The sequence below is a fragment of the Rhipicephalus microplus genome, chromosome 1, assembly GCF_043290135.1.
Source record: "Rhipicephalus microplus isolate Deutch F79 chromosome 1, USDA_Rmic, whole genome shotgun sequence".
Classification (NCBI taxonomy): Eukaryota; Metazoa; Arthropoda; class Arachnida; order Ixodida; family Ixodidae; genus Rhipicephalus; species Rhipicephalus microplus.
Window position 1 is genome coordinate 272,211,599 of NC_134700.1, and position 22,220 is coordinate 272,233,818.

At 47.0% G+C, this 22,220-nt stretch overlaps 1 protein-coding gene across 1 annotated transcript in view; it reads left to right on the plus strand.

Annotated features, from left to right (window-relative positions):
- LOC119188176 (phosrestin-2) overlaps window positions 1–21,581 on the plus strand; it is a gene marked incomplete at its 5' end in the record, with an annotated part of 521,661 nt that extends 500,080 nt beyond the window's left edge. The window contains 6 exons of the mRNA XM_037436098.2: window positions 2,233–2,377; window positions 9,512–9,596; window positions 10,406–10,478; window positions 12,299–12,445; window positions 14,093–14,188; window positions 15,616–21,581. Coding sequence (XP_037291995.2) covers window positions 2,233–2,377; window positions 9,512–9,596; window positions 10,406–10,478; window positions 12,299–12,445; window positions 14,093–14,188; window positions 15,616–15,946 — 877 coding nt within the window. The remainder of the gene's footprint in view (window positions 1–2,232; window positions 2,378–9,511; window positions 9,597–10,405; window positions 10,479–12,298; window positions 12,446–14,092; window positions 14,189–15,615) is intronic.
- Window positions 21,582–22,220: the final 639 nt, after the last annotated feature.

A 22,220-nucleotide genomic window follows, 5' to 3' on the forward strand; every position in this document is an offset into this window, starting at 1 on the left:
TAAGATAGGTCAGTGTAAAAGCGAGAAAGTAAGTATAGTTGTGTCAGGTGGACATGAAAACACGTATCACTTTGTCGAGTCGGCCACTCACAGATGAATCCGTTGACTAACTTGTGAGTGAGTGGGTGGGTGAGTGAGCAAGTGAGAGAGTGAGTGATAGGTGGGTTGGTGAGTGGGTAAGTGGGTGAGTGAGTGATAGGTGGGTGTGTGAGTGGGTGGGTGAGTGAGTGATATGTGGGTGGGTAGGTGGGTGGGCGGGTGGGTGAGTGATAGGTGGGTGGGTGAGTGGGTGGATGAGTGAGTGGGTGGATGAGTGAATGAGTGAGTGGGTGAGTGAGCCAGCTAGCTAGAAGAAAAGCCTATATAAGAGTGGCGGGAGCGAGCTAGCAAGCTGTCCACTCAAAAGGGCACATGATAAATGAATAGTGACAATAATGGCTTCCCCTCACGAGATAATGTGTCAGCGAGACATACGGATGCGAAGCGACGAAGCAACAACATTCGCAAGCGAGAACGAACAACGTCCAATAGCTCACGCATCGCGTTCTAATGCCACAATCAGCCTCGCCATTACCTTGACAAGCTCATTCTACGGGAAACGCGCGTGTGCGAAATATAGGCGACGCTACCGATATACCTCATTTTATTTTAGTTTTGCGACTGCTAAGTGTCAAGTAGCACTTCCAATAAGTGCCTACTTGGGAAGTATTAATGAGCCTGCATGCAAAATATGCGCGAAGTTGTTTGTCCCTGCAGTAGCACAAGAGAAGAGTCATGAGCGGCCGAATTCACAAAGCAAAATAAGCACGGACTAGCATGAAAACAATGCCTGGCTAGGAAACGAAATTTATTTAACTAGCTATACTAGTCCAATATACCCATAAATCATGTTTTTTTTTAACGCGACAGCGTTAAATAGCTCGTTTCGTAGTAATTCCGGTGTCGGTGTCGTTGGTTGTCAACGAAAAATCATGTTGTGCGTGACCGAAAAAATCGATAAATATGCAAATAGAATAAATGAATTATATAAAACTCTGGGTCCGAGAGACGATCGAACGCAGGCCGTTTGCGTGGTAAGCGGACGTTCTACCACACAGAGATGCGTGTGATTGTGAGTACAGGGGAAATAACTCTGCTTGGAAATGCAGTGCTTTAGGAACACACGTGTCCTGTACACACGCTTCCCCGTACAACAAGTAATATTGCAATGATGCGTGGTACACATCGGGAATTGCCATCGGGCGTCAGAACATGTGATTATCATAATGACTTCACGGTTTAAAGCCCGCCACGCTCTACAAAAGGCACACACGTTACTGCGCCCATTCCCTTAATGGGGCCCTGCGACACTATTTGAGCACGCATTTTTTATCGGTTCTTCTGGTAGTGGGGAACGCGCCGATATTGTTGCACACATGGCAACGCCGAAATCAACGTTGTTATAATTTTAATTCACGAGACAAACTACCTTAGATTTCAGACTATGGCGACACACATCGGCTGATTATGGATGTCTTCATGAGATGCGCGCTGTGTATGAAAGCGGTCTTTGACGTCAGCAGGCCAGTGAGATGCGAAAGGGAACGTTTCTCGTCGTCGCCTGCTCGAGTTTTGAACTGAGGACTCGTAACTTCACTTTCCGTGCACCAATTTCCACCATTCTTGTTGCATTTGTCTCAGTAGTCATCGCTACACGCGTTTTTGTGCTAAATATGGCTGTCCCAAAAGTGTCGCAGGGCCCCTTTAAGGCCACGTATAGTGAGTGCATTGCAAAATCGAAACGACCTCACGCGCCGCCAGTAGTTTATAGCACACTATCTACTAAACAATTTAAACTTCTCGAGTAACATCATACGATGGCCAGTACGAATTTCGATTTATTTCCATAAGAAATGAAGCAAGGGCCGAACGAAAAGTATGCACCAAGTGTTTGAGACACGCACTTTAGGGTCAGGTTATCGGTATCTCGTTCAACGAGAGTCCCCCTAAAAGCGAAGCTCAAGGATCCCCTAATTTTTTTCTTTATGCATCTAAAATGCCTTACGTGCTATCTTGCTTCAAGTGTGAGGAAAAAACTAACTGACAGAGTGTGTACGTGTCACAGCCCATTGTCACGTGCAACCGTTTTTCGTTTCCTTTCCAATGTTCTGTGTCTCTGAGCAGAAAGCGGGGCCGTGGCTCGTCTAAGTGCCCAATCACAAAACTTGCTTCTTCCGCTTTTCGATCCCGTAGGAGCTGCGTGAACATCGGCATCCGCAAGGTTCAGTGCGCCACCACACCGCGGCCAATCAGCGCGGGTCCTCGGTCGGCGTCGCTCACCAAGGATTTCCCTCTCAACGCTGGCAAGCTGGTGGTCGAGGCCAGCCTCGAGAAAGAGGTGCGCTCTACTGTTGTCGTTGTCCTTGTTCTCTGGTCATGGCTCATAGTCAATGCAAGCGATTGGCCAAGTAGAGGGTAAATTTTTCCATTATGTCCACTCAATATAGCAATTTGAAGTACCGGTTATGAGTGATTATAGTAATGAAAATTTCGAAGCCAGAAAACTTGGCAAGTTATTCTCATAGTCTCAGTGGCAAAGAAGATATACCGAAGAGGTAGCTCTATACTCAAGAGGGGTTCTCAAAAGAAAGAATTACCAGTGCTGATAACCCCAGTCTCTGGCCGATTCTGGAATTGTCCCAGTCCTGATAATTACCAATATTGGCCTGGTAATTCCAGGCCCAAATTATGCAGAGGTACCATTGTTAATATCCTGTTCCTCAAAGCCGATTAACTAATGACACGACACAGAGAAAAGAGCCAGTAGGTTCCTTCCTCTGTGAAAGGAAGCAAAGACTCACGGGGCAAGTTGCTAAACCTCATCCGCGAAGTTAAAGATTGGGAAAGGTAACAAAGCAGCGAAATTACATGATTGAGGTAAACAAATCTCATTGCACATGCGGTAGTCATCTTTACCTTTAGCCATCCTCCTTCTATCGGAAAACAATTTTAATCACTCTCTGCCTTTCTTAACCTGCTTAGTGATTTATCATGCTTCCTTTGTTCATGGTAACTCAAGTACAGTAATGAAGTCAGGTTAAATTAAGAGCCTGGGACAGGAACTAATGTAATATTAACGCGAAAGTGTTTTATTCCGAGGTCACCATGGCTCCACTAACGTATTTTTGTCATGCATATGATGTTGTAAAATATATATTAACTCAGATTGCAAAGAAAGAGAGAGAGAGAGAAAAGGAAGGCCGGGAGGTTAACCGGATATCGGCATCTGCAGGTAAGAAAAAACGAGAAGGAAAGGTTCTGCCACGGGAGGTTAAACCAGTGACCTCTCGTTTCGCAGCACGCAGAAATAACCACTACGCATGCATAAGGAGAGGCAGTGAGCGAGGTGAAGGCTACTTCACTTCATACACCGGCCTAACAGCACACATTTAACAAAATATTATGCCTTAAAGGCAAGTCTTTGTCGCAATAAAAAAAATGAGCTATCCACTACACCAAGAAGCGCACGTTGTCAGAAGTTTTAACTGGAAGCCATTTATATACACCATATACTGTTTGGTCGTCCTCAGAGCTCCGTAACTTCAGCGCGTTTTCGTCACCAGTATCAAGATGGCGCGAAGGTCTCGCGCTGGGCGCGCTCTAAAGGTCTAAAGGCCTCTCGCGTTTCGGTGAGCGCCGCCTCCGCAGAGCTTGGTCTTTCCTGCATGCGCTCTTAACAGGCTCGTGATTCCAGTGAGCACGAAGGTGACTTCGCTTGCTTCGGCCGCGCAGAAGGAAGAATTGTGGCAGTTGTTCGCACTTGTCCTGTGTATACTTGTGCGTTCGTTTTGTGCGTCTTTCTATCAGTTTGAACAGCGCGCTTCAAGTGTCGAGCTGTGACAGTTGTTGCTCCGCGCTCGTCCTGTGTACGTGCTTTCTGCGTGCTTTCTGCTTCAAGAGCGCGCTGCAAGTTTCGATGCTTGAGGAGCGCGCTGCAAGTTTCGAGGTGCTTGCCGTTTTTCGCATGGCGTTGAAATTTGTTGCTGTAGCATTCATTCTTTCGCTCTTGTGGCGAAACAATGCACAATAAACGCAGAAGCCTTTGTGAACGCACGCTCGCTTCCGTGTGTGTTTTACAGAATCTTGGAAAATGGGATCGGTCACATTTCTTTGCCTGCCATCCTGTTTTTCGCGTTAAGTTACTTGCGTAGATTGATGTTCTGCATCATAACGTACCAAAGATGACAACTCAGTCTCCAAGAAGACTTGAGGTAATATTCATCATCATCATCACCAGCCTGACTACGTCCACTGCAGGACAAAGGCCTCTCCCATGTTCCGCCAGTTAACCCGGCCCTGTGCTTGCTGCTGCCAATTTATACCCGCAAACTTCTTATTCTCATCTGCCCACCTAACCTTCTGTCTCCCCCTAACTCGCTTGCCTTCTCTGAGAATCCAGTTAGTTACCCTTAATGACCATCGGTTATCCTGTCTACGCGCTACATGCCCGGCCCATGTCCATTTCTTCTTCTTGATTTCAGCTATGATATCCTTAACCCCCGTTTGTTCCCTAATCCACTCTGCTCTCTCCTTGTCTCTTAAGGTTACACCTACCATTTTTCTTTCCATTGCTCGCTGCGTCGTCCTCAATTTAAGCTGAACCCTCTTTGTAAGCCTCCAGGTTTCTGCTCCGTAACAAAGTACCGGCAAGATACAGCTGTTACATACCTTCCTCATGAGGTATAGTGGCAATCTACCTGTCATAATTTGAGAGTGCTTGCCAAATGTGCTCCACCCCATTCTTATTCTTCTAGTTACTTTAATCTCGTGGTTCGGCTCCGCGGTTACTACCTGTCCTAAGTAGACATAGTCTTATACAACTTGAAGTGCACTATCTATCTCGAAGCGCTGCTCTCTTCCGAGGTTGTTGTACATTACGTTCGTTTTCTGCAGATTAATTTTAAGACCCACCTTTCTGCTCTCCTTGTCTAACTCCGTAATTATGAGTTGCAATTCGTCGCCTGAGTTACTCAGCAATGCAATGTCAATGCAAAGGTAATATTAGCCTCAGTTAGTGCAGGTTTTGCTTGTTTTACCTTTCATCCTTGGCCGCTAGCTGCATATGTCCAATCTGTAGAAATTGAGGGGTCAACAATCGTATTAAATGCTTATTTTTAATATAGTGAAAAAAAACACGGTTATTATGTTATGAGATGCTTCACAAATTAATGAAGTATATGACACGTTTCACCAACCCGATTAAAAGCGGCTATTGTACATCTCCTCGGCTGTTTCTTCTTTCTCTCACTCCTTGTGAATGGTGGACGTGGTCTTGAAACTACCTTAACACGCTGCAGTTTTAGTGAACCAAGGTACGACGATGTTGAAATATGCGGTACAGGAATGTCCCCTGGAAAGACGGTGTCCCACCAGATTTTCTATCGCCTTCATCTTCACCATCCTCCCGAGCAAGCGTAGACGATGCCGAGCTGCATGCACTACTCAGCACAGACCTGCGCACCTTTCGTCACGTGCCGAGTAATTAATTGATATGCGCGGTTTAACGTCCCAAAACCACCGTATGATTATGAGAGACGCCGTATAGTGGAGGGATCCGGAAATTGTGACCACCTGGGGTTCTTTAACGTGCACCCAAATCTGAGCACACGGACCTACAGCAATTCACCCGCAAGAGTAACAGAGCAAAACAAGGTGCGCGCCCCGACAACGTAAAATCGCGGTCGCCCGCAACGGCTTCCACGCGGCAGCAGCGTACATCTCGTCGGCTTCACGCGCAATCAGCGACGCTTTCATGGCCCATCACGAAAAGTGCCGGCGCACGTCATACGCTCCACCGCGCCTCCGCTCCGCGCTTCCGCTCCGCGCTCCAAGGAGCGTCGCAGGGCGCACACACATCCACAGACCTCCGAGGACTGCTTCGTTAATTGTCTCCACGCAATTTGCGCGCTCGAGCAGCTCGACTGTGCCGGCGAAGAAGCTCGAAATGTGTGGCCACTTCTCCGACCGAGACGCATGCATCTCGTTTAAGGCGAACAAAGACTCCGCTGATTGCGGAAGACGCGAACGAGTGCTGCAGTTCGAGGCATGCGCGTGTGGGCGTTTTACTCGATTAGAGCGCTCGCGTGAAGAGCCTGGTGTAGCGGCGTCCCAGGGAACGGCGCGAACGAGCGACCGCTTACAAATGGAAACAAATGCCTCCCGTGGGCGACGCGGGCAAAAATGGCCCGATCTCGCGAGAAACCACGCTGAGCGCCCGGTCGTTTCTCGCCACTGCCGGACATAGACGGCCGGCAGAGAACCTGGCGCTCCAACGCAACGCCGCTGCAAGTTCATGGCAACGTCGTCTGTGTTTTCGGCCCGCTTATTTCTCAGTTTTGTTTTGTTTTGCATTTACAGTTGTCTTATATCGATGCTAGTGCTCCAATGAAGGCGGTTTGTTTGCCTTCGTGCTTACGACCCGCAGTGCCGTATACGAATTTCGCTCCCGGTGAACGTCCTTTCCTGATTTACACATGAAAAGAGCCGATCGAACACACCGGCTATGGCGACTGCTTCGGTTTCATCGGCACGCGCCAATTCGTCGCTTCTGTATGGATCATTATCACTCGCACTGGCTCCTGCCATCAATGTATGCTGGAGTGAAAAAGTCCACGTATCTGACATGTTCATACTTAGTAACAAGCACATTTCTTCGGTATCGCGCACGATGCGGAAGGTCGGGGGTTAGTGATATTGAAGGGATTTTTCGTGCCGGGTGCAACTCTGAGGTGGCAGAACGAAAAAAAAAACGGGTCGTTGAGCCATTTCACACAAATGACGGCGTCGGTAAAGAAATAACCGTGACGTGAAAACTACCGCGGCATCCTCGTTGAATGCCGAGTGGACGCGTGTATCGGAACATATGAGCGAATGGTAATTTATTCTTTGCTAGAACGGCTGTATAAGTGAACACTGACCTTCCAGAGTCATTTGTATTCGCTTATGCGGGCGCTCTCTGAAGCTTGCCGATAGGAAGGCCCTGTGTTGTTTAGTCTCGGATGGTATTTGCGCTTCTAATAACCCGCGATTGTACAATGCTACGATGTTAAAGGCGCTTTTTTTTTGTTTTTTGCTACACGACTGTATAAACAAGCATGAAATAACTGCAAGCGTAACACGGTGCAGTTCTTGAGCCATGCAAGAATATTCGTATATCAATAAAAAATGGTATAGGCTTTCACAACTGTTACGTTCGACGGACAAAAAGTCGGCGGCTATACGGGATGAAAACCAGTCGATCTCGCAGGGCCAAAAGCTGTCCCTTTATTTCTAGCTCGGGAGTATATTTTGCAAAATGAAAGGCTGAGAGAAAGACAGAAAGAGTGACAATGAACGCATGTGCTGAGAGGCGTCATTTGACCCGGCTTTCTATCTGCTGAAGTTCTCTTTTTTTTTCGATCTATCTGAAAGAAATTCACGTCCATGACAAAGACAAGCACTGTTATCACTTCTATCTGACATAGAGGGCGCCAAAAGTCAGCGACGCAGTGACAAGACGCGTTCTCTACTATGGGCGCAATAAAAAAGGAAAAAAAAACACCTTAACTCCTCTACCTCAAGGTTGTTGCGTGCTAACGTAGCATAAGAAGAGAAATAAGACAACGGCAAAATCGGCGTTAATCATTTCCTGTTGCGGAGTTGCTCGTGAGTATATGAGAGAGCCATAATTAGGCGCGACAACGGCAGCGCTGTGTACCCGTCGCCTAGCGACCACATTCCGAAACCTCATGGACGCCTCTCTTGTGCGAACGTTAGCGAAGCAGCGGCGATAATGAATACGGCCTGTTCTTCGACTGTGTGTGCGTTCTTGACCTATGGCACGTTCTTACACATACGTCTCCGAGCCGTAATGATAAAGTCTAACGATCTTTTTCATTTCGACCCGATCTGACAGGGAGTTCGCCTTTCTCCCAGTTTATTTTCTTACCCTCTCGTCAGTCACAGTGTTTTTATTTTTTTTTTCATCCATTACCCAGGGTTGTCGTCACGAACCGTGCGACACGGGAAAGTGGTAATGGCACGGAGGCTTGCATGGACGCATTAATAGGAATGAGCGCCGGTAAAAGCATCACCGACGTATGTTCCAACAGCAAAAGAAGCAGCCACCAAAGGTTGACGTGGGATCATATTCTCAGTTGTGGGACATTCCATATTTGAAAAAAAAAAAAGAGAGAAAAAATTAAAAAAGTCTTGTTGAAGCACGCGTAGATGTCGGTGCGAAATGTTTCGTTAAATAGGAGGAGTCGCGAAAATATGTCCATAAGCGCTAACGATCATGTCCGCATTAACGATGTCAATCTATATGCACGGATTGGAACTACGTCACCGATTGCCGCCACGGTGATCTGATTCACTTTCTTTTTTTGCTTACTTATTTGGCTCGATGGTGATCATTGCCGATGCGGAACTAATGAAGCGGAAAGGATGCCGCTACGTATTGCGAGCATCATTTGGTTGCGCATGGCGTGCATGGCCAGCTTCTGCTGCGCTTAACTCTGACGTATACTTCCTCGAGTGCAGGCCGGGAACCGACGCATTATCCTTAAACTCTTTCATAATCGCACCTCCCAACTTCAGCGATTTAGTCTCTAAACTATGCATATACTGCCCAAATCTCCGACCATTACGTAAAGCAATCTGTGCGGCCCATCACCAATAACGTATAGCTGCTTTGGGATAGACGTCAGCGGTTCCTTGACTTGTCGATACTTAGTCACCTTTAATGTACCTTGCTTTACTCAATGTCAGATGAAAGATTTCAGTGCGGCGTCAATTTTCGCGTGTTGTCTGTGAATGGCTTCACCATTTTGACACACGTTGTCTATGCTCCGATGAAATTGATTGCATGGCCCGCCACGGTGATCAGGTCGTTATGACGCTCGACTGCTGATTCGAAGGTCGCGGGATCGAATACCGGCCGCGGCAGCCACACTTGCGATAGAGGCGAAAGTGCCTGACGCCCATGTACTTTTATTTTGGTGCACATTAAAGAATCCCCAGGTGGTCGAAATTGCCGGAGCCCTCCACTATACAGCGTTCCTTACAATCATATCGTGGTTTTGAGACTTTAAACTCTAAAATTATTTTAATTATTACGAATATAACTGCACGAATCAAAGGCACAGAAAAACTAGCCCACACTACAAGGAATGTCATTAGGCCAAATTTGACATTGCAGCTAGCCCGAAAGAAGGTCTCGTAGCACTTTTATGATCTTTGGCTGCCGTCGAGTAATGTACATGAGGAATATTGTGGACGTGGACTTGAATTAAGTCAATTTTGAACGCTATGACGCCATAATACTGTTTACACAGCATAAAAATGTGGAATCTTGCTCGCACATACCAATTTTGAATGCATGCAAAGAGCTTTTCGATGTACCTAACTTGGGAACACCGTGTGACAATTTGTAAGCTTGCACCTGGTGATTGTCTTTCGCTTCGAAGATTTTAAAAATTTAATTTTTTTTCAGCTCTACTTTCACGGAGAAGAGGTTGTGGTCAAAATAAACGTCCAAAACCATTCACAGAAAACGGTGAAGCACATCAAGGTCTCGAGTGAGTAGGCATCTCAGTGCTCTGTCAGTCAGACTATATTATATATTTTTGTAGGATTAATTGACTGAAGTTTTACAAATCGATTTCAAACACCATTTGGCCCCTTAGCGAATGGCTAGTATTGGGGTCATATTGGGTCAATTGTCAATGTGTTCACCAGATATTTTAAATACAAAACGAGCCTGCAACGTCCATTACGTTATTATGGAGCATTACATTAATGAGCAATATCAATCAAGCATAATGTTTGCAGAAATAACAAAGTTCATCTCATCTCTAGTACGTACTTGACTGATTCTCTAGTACGTGCATCTCTAGTACGTGCATCTCTAGTACGTGCATCTCTAGTACGTGCATCTCTAGTACGTGCATCTCTAGTACGTGCATCTCTAGTACGTACTAGACATCTCAAATACGTACTAGACTAATCCAGTACGTGTTTGTATCGTTTTTAGGTCATCATACCTGCATATTCTCACTTGTGGCCGTTTATGTATTATGCCCCTGAGAGCTTTATCATGAAAAAAAAAAACAAATTGTGTGCATGAGCACTGTGTAATAGCTCGCATGAAAAAGGTATATTTACTGCTCAGTCGAGCATCACTTTTTTTTTTGTAGATTACGTATCACTAGGCTCATCCGTACGAAATAACTACAGCCTCTCCGGCTGTCAAATCGTCTTTGGTTCAGTGCTTTTTCTTCAAGATACAAACAATAACACAATCATTAAATCCAAATGAACGAGCAGCAATTAATGCCTATAAAGCATAAGGTCGTGTTCTCTTTTTCTCTCTCTTTCTCTTACGAAGTCCTCCAAGTCGTGGACATCTGCATGTTTTCTACGGGCCGCTGGAAAGTCTGCGTCGCTACAGCGAATGGGAGGTGAGCGCGTTCTTCTCGTGTCTTATTCGGCTACACGATCCAAACAAATGAGCACAGTGCCCTTGAGCGAGTCACAAACCAACTCACGCACGTTCTCACACTAATGCACGAACAGACGTCGGCGACTAAAGTCGTGTGTTTCCGTGTGCCTGGGTTTCAACTTTAGCGCTGGGTGATTCCGCGAGATATTGACATGGGTTCGAAAGTTGATACTTTAGTTTTGAATGAGTATTTTATATTTTGTGCACATACCACCCAGTAGCCTGAAAGTTAACTGCATAATTCACTGCATAGTTTAGGATTAAAAAATATTGAACTTATTAGAGGGACCAATTTCGTATTTTGTCATTCTCGAAAGTTAACGACAACATAAAAACCAAATATTAACGTTACGAAGACAATATTGTTTTAAATAAATGAACGCGTAATGGAGAATGAAGCAGCATTGTATGAAACCTGTGGGCTAAAGCAAACTGTTTTTGAAAAATGTCTGAACAGCCAACATGTTTTTAAAATTGTTATATTTGAGGTTTTCTCCGAATACAAACCAGCCAGTGTTTCTGAACATGGTGACCTATTATAACATAATGTTTACATCATAGCCTGCCAACACCGTTGCTGTATCTGAAATGAATATTTTTAAAAATGGCCTAAAACTTTCCATTTTGGCGACTGTTAAGCCTATTGAAAAATCACTATTTAAGAAACCCCATCTACGATTTTTCATAGAATCACACAAAAGACTCTCGCAGGTAATAGAAAAATATTATTAAGAAACATGTTAAATTATTTTATTTCAGTGAGAATATTAGGGGTACGAGTCCCAGCTTTTCGAGGATGGGCTTAGGCAATAAGCATATGACAAATTGGCCTAAAAAAAAGTGCGCTTGAGCTTTCGCGTCACGTTCATTGCAGACCTTATTGAGCCCCCATAAAATTGAGAACGAAATTGATGCGACAATTTTTTTACAGTAAAAAAAAAGTCAAGATGCAGAAAAAATGTGAGAATAGTGGAGTCAACATCTTCACTACCAAGCAAATATGTGGGAAAGCAATAAAAGATGCAATTTGCAAAATCCTAATTAACGTGGTTCAACATATGCAAAGAAATTGACATTTCGACAAAGTTTCATTGTTCAGAAAGGAAAAGTTGGTACCCACAGATGCGGAATTCAGTTGCGAGTATGGCGAAAACGCTGCCGACGAATGGAAATTCTGGTTTTCAGTTCCTCAAGTTTATTTTGGGTGATTCCCAAGGAGCAATATCACAACTTTTATTCACACTATTTTGTAGGCAAACAAACCAATAATAGCAATACACTAGGCAGTTATGTCTAAGCAGCCGAGCGCTGCGCCGACACCGCCGTTCTGTTATGTAGGCACACCAGGCACACACTGGTGCACACCAGGCACCACTGGTGCACACCAGGCACCACTGGTGCACACCAGGTAATCACTTGTGCCTGGTGTGCCTGGTAGGCACACCATGCACCAGTGATTACCCGTATACTCCAAGTGCTGCTCGCACTTGGAGTATACGGGTAATCAACACCTTGGAAGGCAAAGGCCAATTTTTCAACGACGCGGTCGTTTGCTGATGCCAAATTTACTTAACAAGTCACGTCCGCAAACGTGGACGCCCGTAGCGAAGAGGTTTGGTTAGCAAGTTCACAACAACGACAGCGCTGAAGTTACTGCAGCATGGTATAACAAGTCACGTCCGCAAACGTGGACGCCCGTAGCGAAGAGGTTTGGTTAGCAAGTTCACAACAACGACAGCGCTGAAGTTACTCCATCTTACGCTTGCGTTACTTTTGCAGTAAGGACGACTGCCCCGTGCCTCCCGGCTCGACGGTGGAGCGTCGAGTGTCGGTGACGCCCTCGCTGGAGGAGAACCGCCAGAAGTACGGCGTCTTCGTCGAGAGCTACAAGGGCGACGACGTCCACTGCCTCGCTTCTTCAACCATGTGAGCTTCCTGAGCTACAAGGACTCGTGTATACTGTTCTGTATTGTGTTCCATTACCGGCCGTACACTGGTCTAGAGGAAAATACTTATACGGTGACGAAGAATGCTTTAAAAGTGTGCAGCTGCGGCCGCGGTTGAACAGAGCGCGCGAGCAGCCGGTTTATGTATAGGTTGGATGGATGTATCCGACTGTGCCCTTAAGATGGGCGGTAGCTCACGCCACCTAGCCAGAAAGTTAAGTACTATCGCTATGTGTTTAAGGATTGAATTTCACTCACGCCTTGATTGTAGCCACCAATCGGTTAGCCTCCTCCTGGTAATTTCTACCCGTTTAAGGTCTTGTTTGCCTTCACTGCGCCTAAAGCCCAATGCTCTGAAAATTCCGCGCCATTACCTTGGACTACAGGATGGATCCCTTTGCAGAACATTATCAAATTTACAGCCGTTTCCTCCTCCTTTCCACACGCATTACATGCCGTGTCTGTGCCTTCGTATTCGGCTCGGTACGTCTTCGTCCACAATACTCCCGTTCTGGCCTTGAGGCAGTATATCGGGCTCTGATGTGGAGTGTCAGCAGCGTGCGCGGCCTATCAGGCTCACCTGATAGGCCAGGCAAATAAACGGTTGTGGCTTTACTAAACCCTTGCAGGAAAATCTGACGCGAACAACTGACAATGCATGCTTCTAGTGCGCTGACTGAAAACACGTTTTCCTTCATGGACTGTGCAATGTTAAAGTGTAAACTTGAATAGCTGGGCGGAATAGTAGCGTATGACAGCCAAGGTCAAACACCCACCTATTTTGCTAGAGCATGAAAACAGGTGAGCCAGGAAATGAAAAAAAAATAAATGAAGAAGATTGCTTGCTTGCTTGTATTTTGAATTTTTGACTTCCACCCCTTACAGAGCATTGGCCTTGAAACTGGTGGTTACTATAGAGATTTTTTTTTTAATTTCGACTACGTACGAGAAAAAAGTCGATCGCCACATAAATGAACGAACACTTAAGAATGACCAATCTACACAGAATGAAGATAACAATTCAATAACGATACCCTCTACCCAGAAATCATACAAAGGACACAAGGACACCGACGCAAGCAAAATGTGAGCTCACAATGAATTCATTAGATGCGCTGCATTGCATTATGCTACCTGCTGAAACATTTCAAAACGTTCATAGACCATCCATAAATAGTCTATCAATCTATAGGTACTAAACATTGAAAAATTAGCCACTCTTGCAATCAAACGGTCACGGATGCGTGTACTGAATCTTTTTACTAATAAGTGTTCCATTGTTATCAATAATGTGATTGTAAGATGAGTCTGTGGTATGTGTACGCTCCAAACATGTAATCATATCAGACATTTCCAAACATAGACCGGAATAAGCACACTAAATAGGGTACTAGAGAAACTTCCTTGCTAGGCGTATTTTTTCTCGACGAGAATTTAAGCGCTGGCGAGTCTTTTGAGTGTATGAGACGCCTATCTTCCGAAGTTCGACTTCATATCCCAGCGTCTTTCGCGGTGTTGTTTTCTCGGCGCAGATTGAGTGAGCCACGTGTGCTCAGCTTAGCGTGGTTCAAGGATGCAGAGAGTAAGCAGGGTGTGTTAATGACCCTTTCATTTACTCTGCTCGTAGCATATCGGACCACGCCAGGAGGAACCTGTTCGGCATCGTCGTCTCCTACGAAGCGAAAGTGAAAGTCTACCTCGGCACGCTGAGCTCCCTGTCAGGGTGAGTGGTAATCCAGTGCTTCTCATTCCTACAGCGGTATACTTTCGACTCTGCGTGGCCACCGGCAGAAACGTGTATTAAACGGCGTGAGGAAGATTGATTCATTGATACGTGGGGGTTCAACGTCCCAGAACCACCATATGATTATGAGAGACGCCGTAGTGGAGGGCTCCGGAAATTTCGACCACCTGGAGATCTTTAATGTGCGCCCAAATCTGGGCACACGGGCCTACAGCATTTTCGCCTCCATCAAAGATGCACCCGCCGTAGAAGGGATTCGATCCCGCGACCTGCGGTTCAGCAGCCGAGTACCTTAGCCACTAAACCACCACGGCGCGGCGGTATGAGGAAGCCATCCGCCGGATGAATAAGGGCAAAAAAAAAAAGAACGAGTATTACACACGTGTTGAATAAAAAAAAGTTGTACGAGCTTGAGAACTCGCCTTGGCAGGCAAAGCCATAAAAATTGATCAGATGATGGGGATTTCACATTAGTGTGGGAAGACTACTTCACGATAGCCTGCGATAAAGTTGGGTTGTTAGCTTAAGATTGTAACGTGCCGCTGAGAAACAAAATGTGAGAAACGAAGGGGACAAAGAAAATGCTCTGAATCATATCATCGTGATACAGGAGAGAAAAGCAAAATAAGGTTACCGGAGTTAGTTCAGAAGTTACTAAGATTGTGACAGCTAAGATCTAGTTAGACCTATAGAGATGTGGAATAAAGCTCTGAGGCCCCGCGGCGACACGAAGGCAACGTGCAGCGGAGCTTTCGGAATGAGACGGCAGCGAAAGACACCACAGCACAGCGGGCAGCTAGGTGTCTAGAGGCGAAAACGACTCGCGCACCTCTGCCCCGTCTAGGCCATCGCCACAGGACCGGTATGGGACACACGTCTCAGCTATCTTCAAACCGATGTAGTTTCAGCTGATGCAGATCGTATCGATTGATTACCAAGCTTTAAAAAATATGATTGCCATGATAGTGTTGTCATATGATTGACAACACTACTCAAACGGTCTTTAAACAGCACGGTGCGATATTTATATGCAGTTAGGCGGGAACCCGCATGTTTAATTTAATTTAATTTTCCGAAGCCACACCTGAGCTTTCAGAGAGTCTGCGGTGAAGAGCTCGTTATTAAGTTCCGCCACTATATACGCACGTACGTACCTTAACGTGCGTCTAAGTTAAGTACATGTACCAGCACTTCTATGTCTACGCTTCATCCAAATACCACCGTCGTAATCAGCAATATAATGAGTAAGTGCTCAGGCTCATCAGCAAAGGTGCACCTAATCACCTACACCATCACGATAGATACTTGACCAATACTAGGGTGATCCCATGACCTCGCTTGATCACGGTTATATTGACTGTGACCGTAAGAATCGTGTGGGATCTCCACGACGTCTGTCTTTGCAGGCGAGGCGAGATGGCGTGCTTTGTGCCGTTCTTGCTGATGCACCCGCGGCCCGCCGAGTCGCCGGTGGATCCGAGCCCCGACGAGACGCTCACCGCGACCACGTCATCCAGCAGCGCCAAACTCGTGCCGGCCACTGACCTCGAAGAGGTGATCGCCGAGTCCTCGGCGCGCACGGGCGCGGCCGTCCTGCAGGGACCGCTGGAGTCCAGTCCCGGCGGGTCTGTGGACGTCCTCGGCGATAGCCCCACCGAGACCGCGACTTCGGCTGGTTCCTCCTGCGATGACGAGCTCGTCCGCAAGTTCGACGAAGTCAACACCAACAGCGACTGAGGCTGCGACAAGCCAAAAACGACCGGTTGTTCATCCGCCTTGTGTGCGGCCCATCTGTGACAAGTGCATCCGCCAGTTGGTATGACCACGCCTCTGGTTCAGAAGTGCATTTCCTGCGAGATCCGAGAGCCCTGTCATGCTCGCAGTCCCGACCGGACTCGTACGCTCCTGTCGGGCGTGACTCGGTGGTCTTTGCCGAATAATGTGATGTTCTCTTTTACGTAACTCTGCAGTTCCCGGCAAGGACTCGGGGGGACTTGCAGTTCCCAGCAGTGCTTGTTAATGTCCAATTGCAGATACCGCAGCTGAGGCGGTAGTGAGGGAAAAAAATGCCTGTTTTCTATTGCAGTTTCGAGCACGTAGGCATGCAATGGTCTTTACTTCCTACGAGCTCGTCATGGTTACGAGAACTATGACTGCGAAGATTGACATGCTTGAGCTCCCGACAGTTTCTCACTCCGCAAGCTCTGCTCTGCAAAGGTGTCGCTATTCGAGCGGCACCTTTGCGAAGCTGCGCTTGCACGTTCTTCTCGTTAAAATTCATGGGCGTCGATATTGTCGGCGCATGCGCGCGAAGTGAATCATGTGTACTGCAAGGACTGGAAAGGTACCGAGATTTACGATACGCGCGCACTGCGAAATCAGCCTCTGGCGCCGCTTGAGGCACACAGCGCCATATTTCTTATTTTATGCGCGCGTATATTGTAAACGCTCCTCAGTGTTTATGTGCCATCTTGGGAGCTGTTTGACACTGTGAATCAAGCTTGTTGTGGTTGTCGTACTGCTGGTGACACGATGTATATATGCTTCCCGTGCGAGTCGAGATTGTCCTGTACGAAACACCACCGGTATCCGCCTTGTTAAACGCTGACGCGGTGCATGCCTTTGTTCTTTATCTCTCTCTCAGTGGTGCTCATCTTGCGCCACGGCACAGGGATTTTCGCGATGTTTGTACGGAGCCTCTGACAAGCTGCGACTACAGCACGAATCCTCAGGAGGGCTGCGAGCTACTGCACATTGTCGTTCCTCCAGTTCTTGTTGATGTGAGCACCCAGTCGGTATCTGGGCGACCTTGCTCTGCTACGTTTTGTTGTGAATAGCTGTTCTATATTCCTCGCGTTGTTGTACTGGTGCCATGATTTGTGATCTTTTATCAGACTAACACGAGCTTATGGGGACCACGCAGTCTTGGATTAGCGCGGATCAAGGAAGGGCCGCGATGCGGCAGTTACGCTTGACGAAGATCTTCGGTGACGGTCGTAGCCTAGGTGTGATTATGTGTGTCATCGAAGCGTTGTGCCAAAATATATACACAAACAAGTACTAACACGGTAAGTGCTTGCTTGTGGTCAGAGCTGCGATAAGAGCGAACACAGATCGAGTGGCTACGGAATGTTATCAAGAATGCGTTGATGCGTAAAAGACAATGAGAGCGGGTAGCTAACTAAGCCTGGATGTTCGTTTAAGCGTCCCCGGACCATACGTAACGTGTTTTGTGATGTGATGTGATTAGCACAGTTGCCCTCCCTCAGTACTCTTCGTCGTGACCTTCTGCGAGCCCGAGAAGTCATTCGACGACCGAAGAAGCACGCACCTGAAGCATGCGCACGGCATTAAGCCCTTTTCTGGGCTTCTTTGATTAAGTATTGTATGAAAAAAAAAGGCTGTTGTTTTGTCTCGCTCGCTTGCCGAGTCTCAACGTAATCGCGGCCAGGCAACCCGCGCTGCACATGGAGCCTCTGTGTTTAAAATCAACTGTGTCTCGTGTAGCTTCCCGACTGTGAAATAGCTTAGAGTCTATATACGGGGGAACAATCGCGTTGAGCTCGAGTTTGCATGCAACGCTGCCACTTCAGTTGGAATTGCGTGGGCAACGCGGACGCTACATTCACACCTGCATTTAGAGAGCCACTACTATGTGAGCGATCTAAGGGTATCCGGCCCATCTTTCACTTTCTCTCCACAGCACACAAGTAAAAGCGATCTTTGCGAGCGCTTGCAAGCGTAGACGGCACGTTATGCGTTTCTCTTTACACAGTGTTTTATTCAGCGCTACCCCCCCCCCCCCCCCCGACGCCGAAGTCATCCACACGCGCGATTACCCGCTGCTGCTTCGCTTCCCAAAAAGTTCTCTATTTTGAAGTACACTCGTCCTACCCCGCTCTCCTCTCCAACTGTCGGCGCAGTAATTTAAGCGACGGCGGCGGGAGGCGCGTAGCGTAAAAGCTGAATTTGCAAGTGCCTGCATGCGTGCTGCGGCAACGGGGTGCTATAAACTCGCACTCGAAGGCGAACTGAACAAACAAACGAAAAAGAGAGAGAGGAACCTAACCAGTAGTGAGCGCAGACGCCGCCCGCTTGCTGCCAGACTGCAGGCATTCGTGTAAGTCACGAAGCGGACCATTGCCCCGCTCCCTTCTGTTCTTGTTTATCGTTACCCTCGCGTCGGCAGGGGCCGCACAGTGCCCCGCGTGTACATACATTTCTAAACCACGTGCCGCGTCCGGTGACCAGCGCTCTCTATATTTGATACGAAACACATACGATATCGCGGCACCCTTGCGGGAATAGAGGAACATAGTAAAAACACTGGATATTAGCAAGACTCCCCCCCCCCCCCTTAACTTCTCGTTTCAAAAGCACCCGCCGTCACTCGGCTAATGAGAAAAATTGCATAACACCCACCTTCGTAGCAGTAGAACAAAAACAGCAAAAGAAGAAGGTACCGTAGAGGCATAGCGCGCGGTGTTCAAGCTCGCCGTACTCAACATGCGGCCTGCCCTAGCCGGTCGTCCCTTACTTGTCGATGCAGACCGTCCCACCTCCTCGTAAATCATTCCGCTGGCTAACATCAGCGACCGCAGGAACGGAAGAGCGTGCTTCATCCCCCATCCATCTCCCCGAGTGCGGCGCAACTCTTTCCCCGAGGGCGACATTGGTTGCCGCGAGTTCTCACTCGGCGTCGTCCGCGGCGCTAAGGTGCCTAACAGCCATCAGTGACCCGGTGGGCCTACGCGGCTATATTTCTTCGACGATGTACAAAAGGAAACGGGCTACTCTCGGCTGACGTCCGGCGCCGGATTCTCAGCAAAGACGCGACGCAGTCGACAGCCTTGTCGAGAGCTGACCGCCCGCCGTGTGGCGTAGAATGATAAGGGACGGATGACTTCGTTTTTTTTTTTTTTTGCGCACGTTTGAGCTTCGCTAAAAGGACGCGTCGCTCGAGTTCCCGCTGTTTACGCTATGAGTGCACCGTGACTTACTTACTACAACCATTACTACCACCAGATCTACTACTACTGCACTGTACAGATATGTACGTCTATGTACACGCGCACTGTACAGACTTGGGGTGTGTATAGCTTGTACACGTGTACAAAAGATGGGCATTGTTAGCCGAGAGCTTGTCGCTTGTCTTGTTGATGGTAAGCATGCATATGCGATTTATTCTACGCGTGTACAAAGGAGAAGTGTGTCTTGGTTTCGAGGCTGTGTTGTTTGGCATGGCGACGCTCCCTGCTGGCGACGCTTGTCACGGGCTTCTTCACCTCCTGATCACTGAGCTCCAGAGAAAACGAGCTTCGCCTGAACATATATTATTAACTTATGAAATTTGAGATACACACAGATTCCTCGAGTCTGGGTCACTTTAGGCGATTAATGTGGTTGAAACCGGCAGCAAAACATGAAGTTCCGGTAAGTTACGGATACGGGAGATGGAGAACACATTGGAGTGAATATGGAAGATGTAAATTAAGCCATGTCTACTTTGACACAACTGCCAGATGAAAGAAATACAGGAACACCCCAAGCATACCTCTGCGCTATCTTTTTTTTTCTTTCCTATTTTAACATTACACAACTCAACTGTTGCTTCACGGCTGGTCTTGTACTTTCAATGGAAAATTGGATTCTCATCCACCGGACCAACACGCACGTGTAACCAACCATCAATAAATGATAAAAAAAACAGCATTAAGACACATCACGACCAAGCAGACCTAGAGTTTACCGTTTGCTATGTCAATCCGCTTTATTCTCTAAGTCAATCCGCGTCTGCTTGCTTTAAATCGATCCGAGCCCAATCAGATGCACGAGCGATAGACACGAGAGACAATACCAGAAGCACGGATTCGCTACAAATCATTTCGGAGCCAGTTTTGACCTACAGTAGCCTTCTGAGCTGCGACTGCACCACGTCAAACGCAAAGACGGCGTGTATAGTGTGCGCCGACGGTGAGGCCTGTGAGGAGCTAAAAGCCTGCAGGGAGTGTTCAGCCTGAACGTAGTCAGTCCTGCACTCGCCTGAGCCAGTTTCGCTAAGCCTGACAACGTATTCGATATCGAGCTACAATTTAAGGCTTGACGGCAGTCGCCGTGCCCATAAAAACCGATTTTCTTCCGGCTGTTAATCTTTCAGCAAGCTTTGGTGTCCTGGAAACGCAGGAAGTTTTTACACACCGGAAATCTAGAGGAAGCACTAGGTCATTACAAATCCTTGCCAAAGTTGAGTAACAACTTGCTTCATAAGAAATGGCTGCTCGCAGGAGGCACCTCCCACTTTGACGGTTGAAAATTACCGTTGATTAAAAAAGAGTAAATGTTAGTTTGATACCCACGTCTTCAAAACCATCAAGTGGAAGAGAGATGTGAAAATTGCTAATAAAACGCAAGTGTCAGTGATTACGTCATTGTTTGGTGTTACAGCTTAACTACAATACATACAGCCAAGTGCGTAAGAAGCTTTTGAACTCAGATTGTTTAACGCTTCGACGTAGTGTATGGTGCTTCAGAAAAAAAAGATACGGCCATGACTCTAAATAAATAACAAATAAAATATTTGTTTTAATGTTGTCTTATTTATTAATGATACACTGTTATCCCACTCAAGACAAGACACAACAAACATTCTTTCACAATTTTTCCCAAATAAACACTTCTTATGTCCATCAATGACGCGATAGGCACCATATTTGCAAACTCTGCACGCTTATTTACCAATTTATCAACCAAAAACTGTCTTGCCCTTATAGAAACAGCAAGTTCCAGCCACAGCTCCTAATCCCTTTTTTTATTTATTCCATGATCACAGGGATGCATCAAATATTTACCTGGCAATCCTCAACGCAATGAGATTGGTTAAAGGGCTAATTAGTAAGATACTATGCAGTCAGCCTACAAAGATGAGAGGTGACCGAAACATTGCATATAGACAACGTTGCCAAAGGCTCATGCGAGACTCGCTGAAGGCGAGTGTGCGTGCATGATCCCCGATGGGCAGTCTACATAAGTGCTGCCAGCGTTGGCCACATTTACAATCACATGTGTGACGGTGCGATAAGCTATAGAAGTGTTGGCGGCGAAGTATATCAGCGGAATTTCAAATACACGTACTGCACGCAAAGATGCAGCTGATAAGCGACGTCATCGACCGAACGTCCCTCCCTTTGTCTAGCGCAGTTCCTCAGAAGAATACATTCACGGAGACGTATATACGCTGTTGTTGTGCGCGAATCTCATCTAACCACAATGCTTTGGCTAAGCGAGCTTTCATATTTTGTTTTGAACAGCCTTACTGTAACGCGCTTGCATCGTCATCGTCATAATGTTCACTAATAAAAGTCATATATGGCAATCGTAGCGGTGTCACTCATTCAAAGGTACACACCTTCACTCCCTCAACGTGGAGCGACCCATCTGCTGCCGCACCGCAGCACACCAGGTAAGAACAATCAACTGACATCAGCAGGTACTAGCATTTGCTTATCAGCTCTGGTGCGTCAGAAGCTATAGAGTGCACGTGCGAAATATGAGATCCAGGTTAACATAATATACAGCGGCTCTGGGACAGCCTCGTGCTCGATATGTGAGCACAAGAGGTTGGTCACTAATTACGCGGAGATTAGTGAAGTGCCCGCATCTCTTAAACCTCCGGAACGCCACAAGAGTGGCTTATTGCGCCATATTGCGAGCCAACGTTATGAGGAATTATATCAGCCGCACCACGCTACAAAGGACGTTTCACAAGATGGATGCATGTATATCTATTATTACACTTGGTAATAACCTCGCTTGCGAAGGCTTCCGCCTGTGGAATATTTGCGACGTATAACAAGATTAAACAACAGCAAAACGCGACGTCCCTATAGGTGGTGTTTAGCGTAGCTCACAGCTCGCACTCCTTCACAGAATGCATTGGTGACCCACATAGACAGTGGAAGGCCACCGCGAAGGGTCTGAAGTTTGTCATGGCGGCGGCGCAACGATGAGATGC